General features: G+C 37.7%; 1 protein-coding gene and 1 pseudogene across 2 annotated transcripts; both read right to left on the bottom strand.

Moving 5' to 3' along the window:
* Positions 1-1,164: 1,164 nt before the first annotated feature.
* LOC143680440 (eukaryotic translation initiation factor 5 pseudogene) lies at positions 1,165-3,710 on the bottom strand (annotated as a pseudogene).
* A 320-nt stretch (positions 3,711-4,030) lies between these two features.
* On the bottom strand, positions 4,031-19,984 carry LOC143681211 (SMC5-SMC6 complex localization factor protein 2-like). 2 transcript variants are annotated; one of them, XM_077158024.1, is made up of 3 exons: positions 19,759-19,984; positions 7,735-7,778; positions 4,031-7,205 (listed from the first exon to the last, which is right to left on the bottom strand). In XM_077158024.1, the coding sequence occupies exons 1-3, from the start codon at positions 19,836-19,838 to the stop codon at positions 6,985-6,987; spliced, it is 345 nt and encodes a 114-aa protein (XP_077014139.1). In that variant the 5' UTR covers positions 19,839-19,984; the 3' UTR covers positions 4,031-6,984. The 2 variants fall into 2 exon arrangements, with proteins under 2 accessions (XP_077014139.1, XP_077014138.1); XM_077158023.1 differs by lacking the exon at positions 19,759-19,984 and adding an exon at positions 10,495-11,176.
* Between the last annotated feature and the right edge of the window lie 407 nt (positions 19,985-20,391).

Genomic DNA, 20,391 nt, shown 5'->3' with positions numbered 1-20,391 from the left:
AGAACCCATACCAATTGAGTTTAGCTAATTGGGCAAGTGATTCACAAGGAAGTTATCAACTCATATATGTCCAAATCTAAAGCATTGGATGGGCTGGGTCAGGCCCTGGTCACCTGCACCCAGTAACCATGATCACAGATTTCTCAGGTATCTGGCTATATTTTAAAAAACATCCCAAGTCTTACACCAAAATATAGACTCTCACTTAAAAGTGGATTTTTAACTTTGTTTTTTTAAAATGAGACATTTTTGGGGAAAAAATCAAGTTTAAGACATAGTAACATTAATTTTGTCACGATAGGAAATAAAATCTAAAAAAGCTCAACTATGTCCAAATGTAAAAGGCATTAAAAAACAAAGCATATTATTAAAAAACACAGTGAACAAAAGATGCAATATGTCTCAACATCTTGAATTACAATCTAAATCATAAAGGTTAAAAACTGAAAAATTGGGTGGGGCACAGTGGCTCAGCAGGACCATGGTGCCATGCCAGAGGACCCAGGTTTGATTCCCGGTGCCTGCACATGTAAAAAATTTTAAAAATTAAAAAAAAAATTGAAAAATTATGCTCAGATTTTGCTAGGGATTATATTAAGTGCACTTTTTCCAGCTTCCTCCCAATAAAATCATAGAGTTAGTGATTTCATCATACTCCAAAGTTTGAGAGATTTCTCTCAGTACAGAGCAATAACTATTTACACATAAAATGCTTATTTGTTAATGTAATGATTTTCCTTACTCTTCCAATGTACAATGCACATAATTTCACCAACTACAATTTGGGGCAAGTGTACATAAACTGAAAACAAAACAAAAACATTCCAGTTTGAAAACATGCTCTTGAAATTATTAATAGGGCACTCAGGTCATTTTTACTTTTCAATAAGTAAAAGCATTGCACTTTCATTTGCTTTCAGTCCACTTCAGCATGGGAAAAATGTACATTACCATATGATAATTTGTGAGACTGGAAAGAAAAATTTAAATGTACTGTATTTCTGAATCCCTGGATAAAGTTATTAATTACAAATAATTTTAGTAATTTTACTTTCTGCTAAAGACCTTTTTATAGTCTCAGCATCTAACAATACTAATAGGCCCCAAGAATTCAGGTTAAATGATGGTGCAACTTATTTCACCATCATTTCAGCTTAAGTCATTTGGAGCCAAATATCTGAAGAATGACCAGAAACAAATCTTTGTTAGAAGTATATAAATATGATCCATAATGTGCCCACCACTAGTTTTTCAGAAAAAAACATGCTATGAATATGCAAACTACATTTGCCCACTGATGTGCATGGACTCCCTAAATGTCTCATTGGGCATAATTAAAGACCACTCACAGTAAAATATTTTTAGTATAAAGTATAGCATGATGTTAAACCATTTTAGCTTTTGTACATACATGTTGCACTTCTGGCTTATAATGTAGAAAAATTTGCAGTATTACTGTTATGCTAGCTTGCATTCATTACTTTAAATAGCATCAGTGTCAATGTCATTTTCTTTGTTGTCAGACTTCACAGTCTCAACTTTAGGTAGACTGATAGTCTGCAAATATACTACCTCAATGTTTTCATCATCTTCATTTTCACCATCTGAAGATTCCTCCTCTGCTTCCTCCAATCATTTTATAAATGGTTCTGCTTTGACATAAATCTCTTTGGCAATTTCCTTTGAGACATACTTCTTAGGGGCCTTTTCTAACTCACTGGTGATTACCTCTTCTTCCAAATGATCTGTGTCATTCATCTCTTTCAAGATATGTGAAATCTTGGAGATGAACTGAGCTTGATACATGGCTATCACACATTCCAACCCATGAAGGTACTGTGGAGTCATTTTGTTGTGATAATAAAATTGGAAGAAATGGAGCCTGTATTTTTTAATTTGCTCCCTAATCTTCTCATTAAAAAGAACTTCAATTCAAACAAAAGAGCCCATGGCTTTTACATTGAATTTTTCTTCTTCAGCACCAGTTTCTTTTTCAGATGAGTTTTTCTTAACAAAATCAAACAGGGACACCCACTTTTCAACAGTCCTTTCCATCACCGAGTGTTAATATTTTTGCATGGTCACTGATTTTATCAATTCTGTGCCTTTGAGTGCCTGGATGGTTTCTTTCCCCAGCCATCTCCTCTTCTACCATAGCATGTGGAGGAAGACTGGTTTCATTTGGTGGCAGTGGTGCTGGTGTCTCACTGCTGGATACGGAGATATTTTCTTTGTCTTTGCCCTTCTTAATTTTCTTTTCCTTTTCTTTTTTCTTGTATTGACATCACTATTCTCAGATGGGTTTTTAAGAATGAATGTGCAAAGTTTATGATGTGCATCAAACATGCCTTGATAGCCAAGCTTTACAACAATTTCTTATTATTTGATTCTTTACATTGACATGCAAACCTGTTTCAGGAGTCTCATACTCAGGACAGAGAACACATTTTTTAACAAGTCCATTCAATGTGGCTTGCAGCTTACTCGACTCATGAGATCCATTGACAATGTACTGTTATTTTTAACACTGAAATAGGCCTTTGATCAAAGGTTAAAACCGAAATATTTGGTGGGAATATGTTGAAGGCCCATTAAGTGCTTCTGCAAGGTCAATCATATTGACTATAACTGTCCTGATTTGGTATTCTTTTTCTTCAATCTTGGCAGTCAGACAGGACATCTTGTAATGATAGAACTAGTCTGACAGACTGCAGTTGATGTTGACACAGATTTTGGCTTATGTGTTAGTTCTCTAGAGAAACAGAATCAACAGGGAACACTCACAAATATAAAATTTATAAAAGTATCTCACATGACTGTGGGAATGCAGAGTCCAAAATGCACAGGACAAGCTGTGAAGCCAATGATTCTGATGGAGAGTCTGGATGAACTCCACTGGAGAGACTCACCAGCCAAAGCAGGAAGAGAGCCTGTCTCTTCTGAATCCTCCTTAAAAGGCTTCCAGTGACTAGATTCAGCATCACTCATTGCAGAAGACACTCACCCTGGCTGATTACAAATGGAATCAGCTGTGGCTGCAGCTGACATGATCATGATTTAATTCTATGAAGTGTCCTCATTGCAACAGTCAGGCCAGCACAGGTACCACCACTTGGCCAATTTGACACATGAACCTGACCATGACAGCTTACTAGTGGCTTTATCAATAAGATGAAGAGATCTTTGTTAACAACTTTTTGGTATTTTCTGTCTGAAAAAGAAGGATAACATGAACAATTGCAGGAGTTATTGGTCTTTGACATGAAGAGATCTTTGATAACAACTTTTTGGTATTTTCTGTCTGAAAAAGAAGGATAACATGAACAATTGCAGGAGTTATTGGTCTTTGACATGAAGAGATCTTTGATAACAACTTTTTGGTATTTTCTGTCTGAAAAAGAAGGATAACATGAACAATTGCAAGAGTTATTGGTCTTTGACATGAAAAATATTTACCACTGAGGTTGTGTGTGCTTCTTGATTGCATACTGTTTTCCCAGTAGAGGTATCAATGGCTGTGCAATGGCTCATTTTTCTCAAATAAAGACATAAATCTAATGCTGCTCACTGGGGACTGGGATGAAGTGAGGCATCATATAGACCAGACTCCAAGGCAGAGGTAGTGGAAGAGGAGGAGGAGGCAGAGTTGCACTGGAGGAGTGGCCAGGCCAGGTGCCTGACAACAGTGGGAAGGGGCTGTCCCTGGTCATCTGGGGTCCACACCCATCTGTTCCTGAGACTGGCAATCTCTGGAATGTTCTTGCTCTATTTCAGTGAATTGATTTCTGACAAAAGTTTAAATACAGTTTGATAAAGAAAGGAAAGTCTTTCCAACAAATGGTGCTGGTAATATCAGACATCCAAATGCAAATATGGACATCAACTCATACCTTGAAATTGATAAAAATTCAAAAAGAATCATAGGTCTTAATTTGAAACCGAAAATTATAAAACTTTTAAGAGAAAATCTTTGTTATCTTGAGTTAAGGGTTTCTTAGATACAATGTCAAAAGTATAGTCCATTAAAAATTTAAATGAATACACTGACTTTGATGAAAAGTATGAACTTTTGTTCTTTGAAATATACTGTTAAGAAAACAAATAGATAGGACATAGTCTGAGAGAAAATATTTGCAACACACATATCTGACAGAGGACTTGAATCCACACTATACAAAGAGTTCTCAAACTCCTATAATAAGAAAACAAACAATCCAATTAAAAGTTGGTAAATGTTTGAATAGACACTTCACCAAAGACATATATTTGAAATACAAGCAGTGAAGAGATATTCCACATCAGTATTAAGAGAGAAGTAAATTAAAAATAACTATCACTCACACTATTAGAATGGCTAAGATCAAAACAACAACAAAAACAAAACTGACAATATCTAATACTGTTGAGGATGGGAGCAACAGGAACTGTAATACATTACTATATTACTATTTACCAAAGTGCATAGCCTATAACTGGAGACCTTTATAAGAGGATGGAATTCAGAGAGAGAGAAGTCAATGGAAGCAAGAAGCTGAATCAATGAAACATGAAAGTTAAGGGAGAGACCATCAGGCACATCCATGTGTCTTCCCATGTGTCAGAGGAGAGCCAGAAATCCACAGCAGCTGGTTTAGATTTTTGGGAAGAAATTATCACCTTGATGATTCCTTGATTTGGACATTTTCCTTGCCACAAAACCATGAGCAAATAAGTTCCCACTGTTTAAACCCATTTCATGTTATTTGTTTTTGTTGTGTGTGAAGCACACACACAAAAAATCTGTTTGAGAATGTTTACAGCAACTTTATTAGTAATTACTGTGCTGGTTTGAATTTGTGGACCCCACCCAGAAAATCTATGCCTTTAATCCTCATTAAGTATTACTGGGTAAGAGTTTTTTTAATTATCCATGGAGATATGACTTACCCAATTGTGAGTGGTAACTTTTGATTAGATGACGTCCATGGAGTTATGACTCCACCCATTTCAGGTGGGTCTTGATTAATATACTGGAATCTTTTAAAAGAGGAAACATTTTGGAGAGTCCCTTTTTTAGAGAACTATGAGAACCACAAGAGTCCACAGTCTCTACCTTTGGAGATGAAGAAGAAAACATCCCTGAGGGAACTTCATGAGGCTTGGAGAGAAAGCTAGCAGACATCATGATGTTTACCACATTCCTTTCCAGTTGAGAGAGAAATCCTGAATTTCACTGACCTTTCTTGAGTGAAGGTAACCTCTTATTCGTGCCTTAATTTGGATATTTTTATAGACTTGCTTAATTGGGACATTTTCATGACCTTAGAACTATAAACTTGCAACTTAATAAATTCCCCCTTTTAAAAGCCATTCCATTTCTGGTATATTGCATTCTGGCAGCTAGCAAACTAGAACAGTTACTAAAAACTTGGAAATAGCCTAAATTCTATCAATGGGTGGAAGGTTAAAGTAACTATTATATATCCATATCATTTATACAATAGAAGGGACAACAATTAAACAAGCCTTGATTTAAGCAATCTCAAAAACATTGTGAAATATAGACACAGTATAGCTCTATCATATAAAAATTATAGAAAAGCAAACCTGTAGTAGTAGAAAGCTGTTAATATTTTATGGTGTTCTGAGGTGACAGGAATGTCATTAGCCGCAAAAAGGAGAAAGAAACTTTTATTGATTGATGAACGTGTGCTTTTTCTTGATTATGGGGAAGGTTACACACTGTCACAATTACCAAAATTCTTCATACTGTGCACTTAAAATGAGTAAGTTCTATTGTATGCAAATTAAACCTCAAATAAAACTAAAAAAAGGAAAAACAATTTAAATAAACCTACATGTCTACATAATGTCTGTGGTAGTTAGATTCAGTTGTCAACTTGGCCAGATGAAGGCACCTAGTTTGTTGCTGTGGACATGAGCCAATGATACGTGAACCTCATCTGTTGCTAATTACATCTGCAGTTGGCTAGGAGGCATGCCTGTTGCAATGAATGATGTTTGACTTAATTGGCTGGTGCTTAAATGAGAGAGCTCAACATAGCACAGCCCAAGCAGCTCAGCCAAGGCCTCTGGAGATGGAGAGAGAAATCACCACAGGGAAAGTTGTTAGAACCCAGAGGCCTGGAGAGAAAGCCAGCAGAGACTACCCTGAGCCTTTCCATGTAAGAAAGAACCTCAGATGAAAGTTAACTGTCTTTCCTCTGAAGAACTAACAAAATAAATCTCCTTTTTTAAAAGCCAATCTGTCTCTGGGGTGTTGCATTCTGGCAGCTAGCAAACTAGAACAATGTCTGATTCCATTTTATGACATTTTGGAAAAGGCAAAATTATAGGGAAAGAAAACAGATCAGTGGTCATCAAAGCTGTTAGTGAGAAAAGGAATTGACTGTAAAATGTGCCACACAAGGAAAATTTGAGGGATGATGGAAATGTTCTATAACTTGATTGTGGTTGTTAGTTATACAATTGCATGTATTGTCAAAGCACACAGAACTGAACCAGTTATATGTAAAATTTAAACAATGAATAAAATTTCACAAAATTAAACCTAAATATAAATATTGTGATGGAATTTATACCAAATATATCAGTTATGTCAATAAACAAGTTTTCTAAGTTAATTCTCTGCTTATTTTGCTCCTTTCTCAACTTCTTTAGTTCTCTTTCTCTGCAGTAAGATGCTAGTGATGACTGAAACTTGCTCCAAGTGGGCTTTCTCCTGGGTGGTGCCTCAATAGGCTGCTCCTGCTGCTAAGACTTCTGGAGCTGTTTTTGAAGATGCCAGCTTCTGTCACTGTGGCCTTTTCAGAGTCTGCATTCATCCTATTTCTATCTCTATCAATCCTTTCCCTGCTACTTCCATGAATGAACATCGACTTCCTTCTTTCTGAAGATCTATGTATTTTCTTTACTGCTTTCATGTCTTTTGATAAGTGATAAGAAGGAGTAAGATGTTTGTAACCCCCTTTGGAAATTTGGGGGCTAGTAACATACAAGGTCGGCGTGATTCATGAACACCACGGTCTTTATGGTGCCTTTCATGAAAGCCTCTAAAATAGGGCTCTTTTCTGATGGCATCCTTTTGGGTTTAGATTTTTTTGGTGAGGATAATTTTCTTTCAAATTTCTCTGTCCCAGTGATGGACAATCCACTTCCTTCATATTTGATGTTTGATTTTTGTGGTGAATCCAACATATGTCTGTCTAAATAGACAATTAAAACAAATATAAATAACATGCTATCAAAAATAACATGAATATTAAATTATACAAAAGCTAGCACAAGATTTTCTAACCGAATATATTTGTATAATGATACCAATTTTACTGGGAGGGAAAGGTGTAATAAAAATTATGACATGGTTTATTTGTTAATAACCTTAGTTTCATAAAACTCCCTTTTGCTAAATCATGCAACCTCCCTATGGCTCTATTTATAAGATAAACTGTTTTAGAAAATCTCAATAGTATTCATTATAAACATTAAATTATTCACTGGAATAACACTTTAAATGTAAGAAAGCATAACAGCAAAAAGACTTTCTTCATGGTGCTTAGAACTCAAGCTTATTTTTATAAAAAACATTGCATCTTCATTATACTTTCAATTTTCAGTATGTTTAATCAAATGAATATGAGTGTTTAGGATAGGTATAAAATTTGAATCCCTCTCCATTCCCTGCCTTCCAAACAAACAAACAAACAGCAAGAAATGCTGTAATAGTATACATACCTTGTTTTGAAGCTGGTTTGAAGAAATCTATAATTGACTGATTCCTGAAAATAAAAGCATAACTAATGTGGTATCAGATAAGTGAATATCAAAACCTCAGTAATTCAGATTAGAGAATGCTGATCAGATTTATAAGGCTCTAGGCTAGACTTCACTGCCCAGTTTAAATAATCAAGGTATGACACTAGCAATAATGCTTTGCTAAGATGATAATAAAAAATTGAAAATAGAATTCACCACTTCCTGCAAAAGTTAATTTATACAAAATCAACTGTGAATCCTGGGAATTTTTCCAGAGTGCTTTTTAGAACTGAATGCATTACAACCTGGCAGAATGGAAGATCTTGAGGATAGGGATCTGACCCTATTCCTTGATATCTTCCAACTCTTGGTACAGAATAGTATTCAATATATGTTTGCTGAATGAATGATGGAAATTATAAAAAATGAGTAAAACTTGAACAGTCTGTAATTCAGTAGATGGGAGAATGGCAGAAAGATGGTCTGGTGGGTGTAGGCAGGCACATGAGGAGTGTACTAGACAAAAGGTATAAGGTAAACCACTAAGCTTATACTCCCTCTTTACACACTACAATAAGAGTTCATCAGAATTACAACAGAAATTAGAATGAGTTTTCATAACTAAGTAATAAATGTTTCAAATTTTTAATTTCTTAGGGATATTTAATTTCTTACTGTCAAATTCTTAATTAGAAATACTCTTAAATTATCCTAAAGATACTTATGGAAATAACATATTGCCCTGGAAAAACATAAATACCACAGAAAGAAGGAAGTTAACTAGTAAGTAAAGGGTAATAAAAATCAAATCGCTTTAATCTTTAAGGCTTTCCATACCCTAAAGTGGGCACAAAGCAAGAAAAGACCATATTATCAGAATCTGTATTCTGATTTGTGTCACAAAAGGAAATGTTATTATATGCAAGGCAAAGAAAAATAACTTCCTGGTAAATTATGCTTGTTAATTTTATCTGAAAGAAGATAAGCAGTAGACTAGAGGATTCCCTAAACATTCATCCAGTATGAAATTAGAATGTTCAGGGAAAACATAAAAGTCCGACTCCCTTGAGAGTTCAACTTCTACATTAGAAGAATGCAGAAGGCCACATTAGAAGGGTAATGGTTTACTAAGAGTCCAAAATGTTTGTAGAAATGCTAAGTGGTTATGAAATGAATATCAGTGTCAGGCTAAGGAAGAATCTGTGCATTTGCTCACATAAATTATATTGGGGATGAGCCATGGTGGCTCAGCAGGCAGAGTCTTGCCTGCCATGCCAGAGACCTGGTACGTGCCAATGCAAAAAAACAAAAATAAAATAAATTATATCAGGCAAATGAACTCCACTAGAGAGTAAAGGAAGAAATGCTAGAGGCCTGCAGAGGGGAGAAGGAAGATCCCTTTGGCTACTGGTTGAAGAAAAAGAGATGGGAAAGGTCAGAGAAGCAGTTAATTCAAAATAAGATAGTGGTGAAGGTTTTTATATTAATTTTAAATATATCTCTTTTTCCAAAATAGTGGATTCCAGGCTCCTTTTTGAAGGATTACAGACTTTTGGGTGACACATACAAGAAATTCTGTAAAATAACTATGAATGTAACTTTCAAGAAGGAATAGTTCCCTAACTTCACATGCACAGAAATGCCAACTAATTATTTATACCTAGTTCTTAAAAACACAAATAGCCAACATCCACAATAGCTTCAAAAACCCTTATTGAAACTTTTGGGACCAAGTATGTTTTAGAATTCTGAATTTATCACATTTTACAAAGGGCTTACTTTGGATGTATTATGTAAAGCCCCCAATAGGGTGTGGGGCTGTACCCCACAATCAAACGTTAATATTTCTCCAGCAAAACTTATGACTATTCACACTTGATAGAGACCATAAACAGCTATATATTAGCTCTGGTCAAGTTTGGCTGCTCAATGAGATTTGGTGCCAAATCTACTGAAAAGCTTTGGTTTTCATAGTTTTTTGGCTTTCAAATTAAGATAAGGGATTGTGGGCCTGTACTGTGATATTAGAACATAATTCTGTTAAACTTCTGCTATGAGATTTTTAAGCTTAAAATAAAAAAGGCAGTACCAAGTGCGTATAGAATTTAAACATGTTTTATTTAGGAAGTCATTTGATACAACTCTCCATCTCATTAGATAGCTCTCAGAAAGTTGGTCTAGGAAATCTTCACAAAAAATTGGCCTCTGGGGAGGCGTAAAGTTACTGAAAAAGAAAACACATCACATTCCAAACCTGTATGTTCTTTTAAGTATGAGTTCTCGTGTATACTGGAGTATAACGTAATTCATGGGCTGATTACCCTCATTACCTGTTACATAACTTCACCCACACTACAGAAAAGGTTTATACTATTAAACCACTGGGATCAGGAACTTACAATGTAGAAAAAAACAACTAAATAATGTATTAAGCAGGTAGGGCCTCAGGCCAAGCTATCTTAAAGGATAAAAATCACATTCTACCTAAGGCGGATTCCCCGTAGCCACGCAGGCTTGTAACCAATAGACCGAGAACTGCTTCCCAACTACAGAAAAAGAAACTCGAAGTCCAGAAACCCCTGCGTGGAGGCGGGGCGGGGTTTTTTTTGGCCAGGATCCGAAATGCCGAGGCCTGAGATCGCGGAGGATGGCAGAAACTGGAAAAGTGGCCGGCCGCTGTCCTCCCCTCATACCCTTGTCCCCGCGACCCGGCCCCTTCTCATGCCCTCTGCAGGGTACCTGTCCCCAGGTCTCTCTGTTCTCTTTACTGCTGCAGCAGAGTCGGTACTACCGGGTCTCAGAAGGCAGCGCGGGGGCGACGGCCCCGGGGCTGGGGATGAGGGGAAACCTGGCCTAGTGGGCATGCAGCGCCTTGTCATGTCGGCGCCGCAGGCGATGGCGGCATGAGCTGTGGCTGGAGAAGTTGGATGCGTGGCTGCCGTCTTGCCGCTGGATCTTGGGGAGGCTGTCGGAGCAGAGGTGGGTGGCACCCCCTTCTCTCTTCATGGCGGGTCTCTCTCTTGGGGAGTGGCTCGCGAGTGAGCGGGAAGGAACCTGAAAACAAAGATGGGCGGGTCTTGCTCCGGGTGTCGCATCTTCATTGGCTGGCACTGCGGCCATTCCGGTAGTGGCGCAATAGAAAGCCGCAGTCTTTCAGGGGAAGGCGGAGTTTCTGGAAGGAGGAGGGGAGGAGGAAACTCCCCCCTTCCCATCCCGTCACGTACTTGGGGGCTTGCGTGGTCGTGTTTGGGCCGCCTCGGCTTCAGTGGTGAGTCAGGGTGGTGAGGCTTGGGTGGCCGCGGGCGCTGCAGCAGCCTGAGACACCTGCCTGGTGGAGGGCGGAGGGCGGACGGCGAGGATTGCAGAGGCAAACCCGAGCCGGGCAGCTGTCCTCTGTGAAAGATGGCCAACAGTTGGTCTTCCTGTGCCACACAATTGTGACTTAGAAATCCCCAATTGTTCATTATATCGCCTCTTTAGCATTTTAGGCCAGGGTGCCCTAATGCTGTCAGCCTTTCCTTCGTAGTCTGCACAGTCTAATCTGAAGACTTGCGTATTCTGTGAGCATGCTTGTTAAATGTTTGTGATAGGTCCCTCACTCTCCTCTCTTATTAAGAAGGGGGGGAAAATCATTGAAAAAAAAAAGACTTATTATTCCACAAAAACATTTTGAGTTTCGGCTGCTGAAATGTGTTATCCATGAAGTCTTTACAGCCATCTTCCTTGGGGTCTTTGAAAAGAACATGATGTCAACCTTCACTTATTCAGGTGATGTGTAGACAGCATTTATTAGCAAAAGCTGCCAACAGTCTCCAATCCTCCTTTGTAAAGAGCTTGTGCTTTGGAGGCTGCTAGCTAAGGTTTTCCTTAGTAGCTAAGAGATTGGTAAGATTATTTTGGAGCCTCAGTTTCCATATCTATAATAAAATGGGTTTAATACTCACTTGTCTGGGTAATTGTAAACCATAAAAAGAGATAAGGGATGTAAACTGCTCGATCGAATTTTTCATGTAATGGATACTAATGAAATTATAGTTCCCTTTCGTTTGGTTTCTAGACAGGCTCTTACACTGAGTTTAACTTCCTACAAAAACTTTCAGAGACAGGTCAAATATTATTATAATAATTATTACAACTAGAACATCAATCTCAAGGATCCCTGAGCTCTAGTTGACAGGCCTGTTCAATCATTTGGATAGTATGAAATCTTAAATGACTCAAAAGCATTTGGACAGGTCCTTAAAGTTTATTGTGCTGAGATTTAACTCCATTTGTAGCTAAGCATGCCTGACTGACCTGAAATTCATCTCCTTTCCCTTCCCCATAAGCTCTCAGGAGGCAGAACTAATAAGTAGTAAAGTGACCAAGAGGATGGCCAAGTGGAGGATGGAAGGTAAACTGAATATACAGGTCTGTCATTCATCCAAAAAGCATTTCTGGAGGGCCTCTATCTATACCTACATAGTAGGTAGTAGGGCTGCAAGAAAGGAAATACCAAAATAAAGGGCACTTTTCTGCTCCTAATAACTGAGAATATATTATACCTAGCCTTGTTTCTTACATAAAATAGAAAAGAATGGGTACTCAAAATCTGTTGATTGAATAATGACATATATTTGTTTATTAGGGATATTTTACATGTATTATTTCTTATCTCTTAGTGCTTTCTGTTGGTTGTTTCTGCACTAGGGAGTTCCTGCTCCTATAATGGAATACATCTACAAAATTTAATCCAATTTGTTTCATAGCATATTTGTTCCATAAAAAGAGTAATGCATAAAAACATGTTCTGCATGATTAATTAGTTGTTTCCTTGGTTCATGGTAGTTGAATCATCAGCCTCCAAGATATCACTTTAAAGTCTGTACTCACACTATGAAACAATAGTTTTCACATTTTTTAATACAAGCAACAGATTATCGAATTAAGTGAGGCAAAAAATCCCTTGATCAATAAATGGAGATGGAGTCATAATAAAAACACAATTTTAAAAAATCCCTTCTTAACTGTGAAGTAGTTATCTAAATCCTCAGTAAGATTAATGGCTCTTTTTTATTTAAACCATGTTTGAAAATGATACAGATTTAGGTTGCAGGGTAAAATATACTCAACATACTAACTAGAATAGCTGGGAGCCTCTAAGAGATTTTGTTCTCTCCAGATAGTGTTGGACAGTCTATTTTGTGTTTATATTCCTCTTCCCACTTTAAATTTGTACATGTACACCACAAACACACACGTGTCTGTGTTACATGGCTAATGTAAAAGCTTTTACCCATTAATTTGTAGTGGATTAGAAATAGATGGCCAGAAAACTGTATACTAGATGAAAGACATTAAAGAGTCTAGGTTTGTGTGTATGAGGAGAGAAGAAGGGAATGAAAAACTGAGGTGCAAGGGAGAGAATGATGAATAAAACATACAAGACTGAGTTGGAGACTTAAGACAAAACCTCAGCCAGGATTGGAAGGTAGTTTGGAGAAATTAAGTCTGGATGACAAGAAAAGGCTAATTTGGGAAGATTTCTGGGCAAGTTGATGAGGAAGCAAAGACCATAGAGATTGATTAGCTTCTATGGATGAAGTTTCTATAGGGTATAGCTCAGCTCAGTTTAGCATCCTGAATTGTTAAAAGACAAAAGGGGGAATACAGTTTCTGGCCTTGATGGATAGGGATGGGACAGCAACAAAAACAAAGTTACATGAGCAATAGATCAAGTTTACTGGGCAAGTCCAACCCAAAGGGAGAGTCCTGAGAAGAGTGGCAGTAGAACTGATGCCAGAGATCCAGACAGTCACATAGAGAAAAAACAACTTGGGCAAATTTTATCAAGAAGTACCTTATAGCTCAGCAAGCAGGGACTGAGAGAACAAAAGGCCAGTAAATTATGAATAATCTTACTAAAAACATGGTACTCTAAAAGTAATTTCTGACTCTATAGTAGTGACATATATTTGGGCTGAAATTTCTGAGCTATGGAATAATCCAAGGCTTGTTGGAGGTTGCTTTAGGGCAAGCTAAGAGACAAGAATCTATTTGCTGCAGAGTTGCAGTAGCCAAAGGTATGTGTGTGGAAGTAAGGGTAGAGGGTGACCTGGGAAGCAGGGTAAAGAACAGACTCGGAAACAGGAAATAATTAATTTGAAAGCTTGGTAGAGACGGACTACAAGATGATCTAAAGAAGTGAAGCTGAATTCACACATGTCAAGATGTACACAAATCACTTTGCAAAGGGATGCTGAATTCAAAACTGCCTAATGGGGCCACCAGGGCAAAGCCAAATGTAATGTAATGTCATTTCATGTGATCTGAACTTCCTGGAATAACCAGTAAAACTGTGCAAAAACAGGTTAAGGAAAGTAAGTTTATTGTTACTTTGTTGTAGAGTGGTGCAAGATAGTGTTTCCCACACTTCAGACATACGAATAACTTCTCTGTGAATTTTAACATATCTAAACATTCCCTATACTATTAGTTACCTAATATTTTTCTTCAAGTAACTTTTAAAATTTTAAATACATCGATTTTAGGAGAAAACTTTATATCATATCTATAGGTGAAAAATCAGAACTACTTTCCCAAAATCAAAGATAGCTGTAAGAATTAATAAATAATTAGTAAAATGAAATGTATGTATTTTCTCCTAGAGTTATCTTGTTTAACAGTGGTGGTAGGCTAAGGTATTACTTGTATGTCTGAATATGGGAAATAGCTTGGGAAATTGTTTTTAGGGATGCCAGCCTGTTATCAGGTTTTTTTCACACTTGGTTAGCAACCCATCAAAGGGTTTTGAAATTGATATAATGGGCCATTATGGAATAGAAAATAATGGTACATTGCATGCAGTAATATGAGTAAATCTTGTTTTGAAAAACTTCTTCTCTTTCAGATATATATATATATATATATGTGGTGGTGATGATATAATAGGTATTTGTATATATATATTCTTTAATTAATTTCCTCTTTTTCTGCAAGAGCAGGCACTAGGAATTGAACCTGGGTCTCCAGCATGGCAGGCGAGAACCCTGCCTGCTGAGCCACCGTGGCCTGCTATTTACATATATTTTATATTTTATACACAATATACATGTATAGTGATGTAAAATGTATGTCCTGTTGTAAACTGTGGTCAAAATATTTGAAAGTCTTTGCTGTAACCTGTATTCATGTTTCATATTTTGTGTATTGGTGATGCCCGCCCATGGCACTGAGCAGCAGAAGCTGCTTTGAGGGGGTCGGGGAGAAAGACTTCCTTTGGCCACTCCAGCTGACCCCTTTCAGGGGTCCTGCCCTGCCCTCAGTAATCTAGGGACTGTGGTTGAGAAATGGGGGAGAAGAAGGGAAAATTATGAAAAAAAGATAGAAAGAGCTTATATCCCTTGCTCAATCTGCCCCTCACATTAACCCCACTATCCAGAATCTATAGAGAGTCTGTTAGAGCTAATTCATTTGATCTCACACCTTTGCAATGCTCTTCCCAGAATTCAACACACCTATCGTGACTCACCTATCTTTATCTGGCTCTAACCTGCCTTCACAGAGTCATTCTCTACCACTACTAACCTCAAGCTTTAAGCTTCAACAAAGCTTCAGCAAATGCCAAAATGCTGAGCCCTCTATGCCAGACACTACAAGAAGGTGTTTGGTTTAGATCCCAAACAGATTTTTAAAGTTGTGGGCCAATATTTAAAAATCAAGAAATTTCACACAATATTCAAGAGGAAAAATTAGAGGTTTCATGCTTATGCTTTCAGGGGCCAGATAGGCAATATAAATTAGAGAAGCAGGCCCATGTTCCTAACATATATAGAACAGAGAATAGTTCTAATAACAACAATGTTGATGATCATAGTCAAATACCATTCATAAATACTGACTTATTTAATCTTCACTACATTCCTACAAATTAGGAAATGGTATTTGCATAAGCATGATGATAAGTGGTGCCTGGTCCTCAGCCTTGGTGAGAAGATGGGTGGGACTGTGAAGAACTGGAGGGCATATTCCCCACCGAAGAGGGCAGCCTCTCTGGGCCACAGTTTCCATGTAGGAATTTTAGACCCAGTATTGCCTCCTCTCAGCTCAGCTTCAGACCCTGGGGAGTGGTGAGATGAGACATGATGTTACCCTCAGAAAATGCATGTAGCCCCTACTTGAACTGCCCTAGATGTATTCGTACCTACCTTAGCATTTGTTTATTTCTGTAGTAGTATGAGAAAATACTCTTTTATAGCAAATGTCTCTCTCTTGGAGCCAAAACAGAAGGAAATAGTTGGTTCTTTTGGTGCCCAGAGGAGTGCCGTGGTGAGTAGTCAGGATTCTCACTCAGGGGTTCTTAAAGAAATTGCCATACTTTACCTATGATCAGGTTGGGCATTTAAAAGGACCATTGGTCTTTATCAAAAATATAAAATGCACATGTCCTTTGACCCAGCAGTTCCCCTTCCATGAATGTATCTTAGCTGCTTCTTTATTCACAAAGATAGATGTATAAAGGTATTCATTTTAGCATTATCAGTAGCAAAAGACTAAAAAGGAACTAAAAAGTCCAGTAATAGGGAACTGGTTAAATAAATTATGACACATTCATTCAGTAGAATATTATGTTGCAGTTAGGAACTCTGAGTTAGATATACAGGGCCCTACTGCCTGGGTTCAAATCCCAGTTCTCCCACTTAGTAGATCTGTGAACTTGGGCAAGTTACCTAACCTCTCTGTGCTATTGTCCTTGTTTGTAAAAGGAAATGATGGTAGGACCTAATTCATACATTTTTGTGAGTTTTAAATGCATAAATACAGGTAAAGCACTTAGAACAGTGCCTGACAAGAAGATATGTACGGTTTAGCTGTTATTACTTATAAACTGATAAAGAATATTCTCTAAGAAATATTAAGTGAAAAATTTAAGCTACGGAACAGTGTATATACTGTGGTACATATGTTATTGTTTGTATAAATAAAAGGGGCTCCTTGCATATATGTCAATACTATGTCAGGAAGGATGCACAAGAAGGTCAGACCAGCAGTTGCCTCTAGAGAGGCTTTCCCCATTTGTGACATTTTGTGAGTTTGAACTTTTTACCAGGTGCATATAATATTTTTCCAAAGAAATATCTATATCTCTTTCTAGCTATCTCTATCTACATCTATCTACTTGTCTATCTATAATCTAATCTATCATCTACCTATTTGCTGTATATAATAACCAATGGCTTTATATGAATGTTACCCTCAATATTTTCAGTTAAGACCTTGCCAGATAACCTCCTCTTTCTCTGTTCGTCTGTGCTCATTTCTCCCTGGTGTCCCTTCCACAGGCTTTATCACCAACACCCCTGCCCCTCCTGTGGACAGTGCGACAGGTATGAAGTCATATTGCCTGACTGAGGATTTGGGTTGTCAAACTCAAAGTCTCAAATGTAATTCATTATCTTCCCCACTCCCAACTCCCAAATTTGAGGCTCTCTCCTGTATTTCTTACCTCAGTGAATGGTGTCATAATCATCTGCTCTGGTACCTGCGTTCAAGACAGAGGACTTGGGGTCCTACTAACCCCTCCCTTTTGTAACCTTCAGACTCCACCTGTTGTTAGTCACCAAGACTTATTAATTCTGCACCCTAATATCACTTATATTCTTTATTCTCTCTTAAACATATAGATGTGGATATAAAGATATTATTTTTAGAAATAGAAAATGTATAGGCAAGTACAAAGAATAGTATTATAAGCTCTTATATTTCCCACTCTGAACTCACAACTGTTAATATTTTATCGTGTTACTTTTCTTCTTTTCTGGTCTTTGTTGTGTTTATAATAGCACATTACAGGTATAACTGAGTCCTCTTTAACTGCCATCCCAGTTTATTTCTCTTCACCCCACTATGTGGTTTTTAAGTCCATTTTTAAGTCCATTACAGTTTTATACATACATATATGCAACCATAAAGAATATATAGGATTATTTTGTATATTTATTTAAATGTACATGCTCATGTATTTTATGTATGTATGCAGCTCATATGTCACATTTTATTTATCTGTTAAAAACAACGCTATCATGGACTCTCTGTACATTTTATTTATGCATATGTACAAGAATTTCTATGGGTTATGTGATCACAAGGGAAACTGCTGAGTCATAGGGTATTTGCATTATTGATTTTATTGTATTTTGCCAAACTGCTTTCCATAAATAGCAGAATTAATTTACAATTCCAGTAACAATGTATGAGATCGCTGTTTTCCTCATGTCCACTGCAATATTTGATATCATCATCCTTTTTTATGTTTGCTAATATGAAGTGTGAAAAATGGTTTCTCAGTGTTTTATTTTGCACTTCTTTAATTATTAGTGAGGTTGATTATGTCTTCACGTATTTGGTTGTGGTGGGCATTTTTATTCTTCTTTTGTTAATTGCCTCTGTCTATTCTCTTTTTCACCCATGTTCTACTAAGTTGTTTGTATTTTTTCAATAAATATACATTTAAGTACTCAGGAATCCTTTCCATTCCCTCTGCTGCACCCCAGAACATGTCCTGGTCATACCTTACAAGTTCTTTTGCAACAGCTTCCAAACTGGTCTCTCTGCTTCATTTTTACCCTTCTTTAATCTGTTTTCTACACTGAAGCATAAACTATCTTTCTGATGAGAAATCTGAACATGCTCTATTTCCACTTCCAAACTCAAAATGCTCTAATTCCTTCCTATTACTGATAGGAAAACAAAACAAAACAAAACAAATCCCACATCATCATCATCATCAACAACAAAAGCTCACAACCCTCCAAACAAACAAATTTTAAAACCCCAAATCTACAGCTACATTCTTTAGCTTGTCATACTAAGCATTCCATAATGGATCCCTCTCTATCTGTGTGGGATGTTGCTTTGCTCCTCTTGTGTGTGTTACATGGAGCCATTCAGAGCAATGCTGTTGACCATTCTTTGCACCCATTATCCTCACTCATGCCTCTGGGCTTTTGTAAGCCCTTTGCACTGAGATCTTGTCCTCCTAGTAACAATTTCCCTGACATCCCTAGGATACCTGATTGTTCCTTGCTCAACCCTTGTGTTCACTTGACTTCACTATGATATTTATGATCTTGGAATGAAATGACTTATTATCTACCTGCCTTCAGTTGAAGACTGAAAGCTTCAACTGGATAGGGCTCTACCTGTTCATCTCAGGAGGCAGTATTGCAGACTCATTTGAAATGTGAACTCTGAAACCAGACTACTTGGGTTTGAATCTTAATTCTTTATGACTGTGTGGGAGGTTACTTAACCTCTCCATGCCTCAGGTTCCTCATTTGTACAGTGGAGATAGCAATAGTACCTATCTCACTGACTTGCATTAAATCGGTAAATACATATAAGGTGCTTATGATAACATCTAGCATAGTACATGCTCAATGAAGCATAATTCTGATTATCTCTGTTAACCATCATTAACAATGATCATCATTTATTCATAGAAAGCACTCAGTATACATACATGAATGCCTTGTCCATCTGCCCTGGATGTCTTAATGCTATTTTCAGAATTACTACTGAGAATGTTGAAATACCATGTCCACTGTCCCAGGGGCATTCCCTCCCACTGGGGCCAGCTTCTACTGCTGAGTCAATTTCTTCAATCTACCTCCTTTCCAGGTCTGACTTACTTTGATTTCTTGACACGAGACTCATTTCTCAAAAGAAGATTCCTAGAGCAAGAGAATGTGCTTGGTTTAGAAAAGGTGCTAGCGTGGGTGCCACCTGGACAATCTCCAATAGAGTTTCAGGAAGAATCTCTACTGTTCACTTAGTCCTGGCTTGGATTATGCTAGTCAATAGCATACCCTTCCTCCATTCCTCCCCCAGCTCCTCCATCCCAGGTACTAAGCTTCCCTACCAGAAACAACTAGTATTATGAACGAATCTGAGAAAATCGCATTTTAAAGATCTTTGCTAGCCACTCAGTGCTACTTCCACCCCAGTCCTTCTCGGGCCACTCACCAAATCCGCCTTTTCCTCTTCACTTCACCCATGAAGGAGGCTTCAGTCTGAGGTCTGAACATGCTGTAAACCCAGACCATCCATTCCAGGATTTCCCCAGGATCCACATTTTCTCATGTCAGGGCCTCAGATGCTCTTTACCATAATGTTCTCTTTCTGAACTCTTCCAAACGCAGATTTCTCACTTTGTGTTCATATGACCAGAGTAGAAACAAACATTTCCTGGGTAGTCAGGAGCAGGAAACTGCTTTGTTTTGCAGAGCACTTGCTGGCAATGCAATGCCTGATTTTCTAGAGGCTCTTAGAGTGCTTTTGGCTTAGATCACAAATGAAAACTTCAGATGTGGACAAGTGTGAAAGGCAAGGAATCAGCCTTGGGGATTCTGGGTGTCTCCAGTGCAGCAGAACAAATGGCAAAACAACAGGTGTTAGATGTACTGACCCATGAGGCACTCAGATCCAGCACTCACTTTGGGATTGAATTCTTTTGTGAAATCTGCCCCCTCTTTCTGGCTCTTATCACCCAGCCTCTGCAGAGCTGGGGAAATTATACATTCTGCTGGCCTTATTCTACAGGTGCCACGAGGTTATGTGTGACTCACCCAGGATTAGTTGGCTTTAGGACTTAAAATT

This window comes from Tamandua tetradactyla, chromosome 4 (assembly GCF_023851605.1).
Source record: "Tamandua tetradactyla isolate mTamTet1 chromosome 4, mTamTet1.pri, whole genome shotgun sequence".
Taxonomy (NCBI): domain Eukaryota; kingdom Metazoa; phylum Chordata; class Mammalia; order Pilosa; family Myrmecophagidae; genus Tamandua; species Tamandua tetradactyla.
The sequence above is the reverse complement of the archived record's forward strand: the minus strand, read 5'-3'. Positions and strand labels throughout refer to the sequence as shown.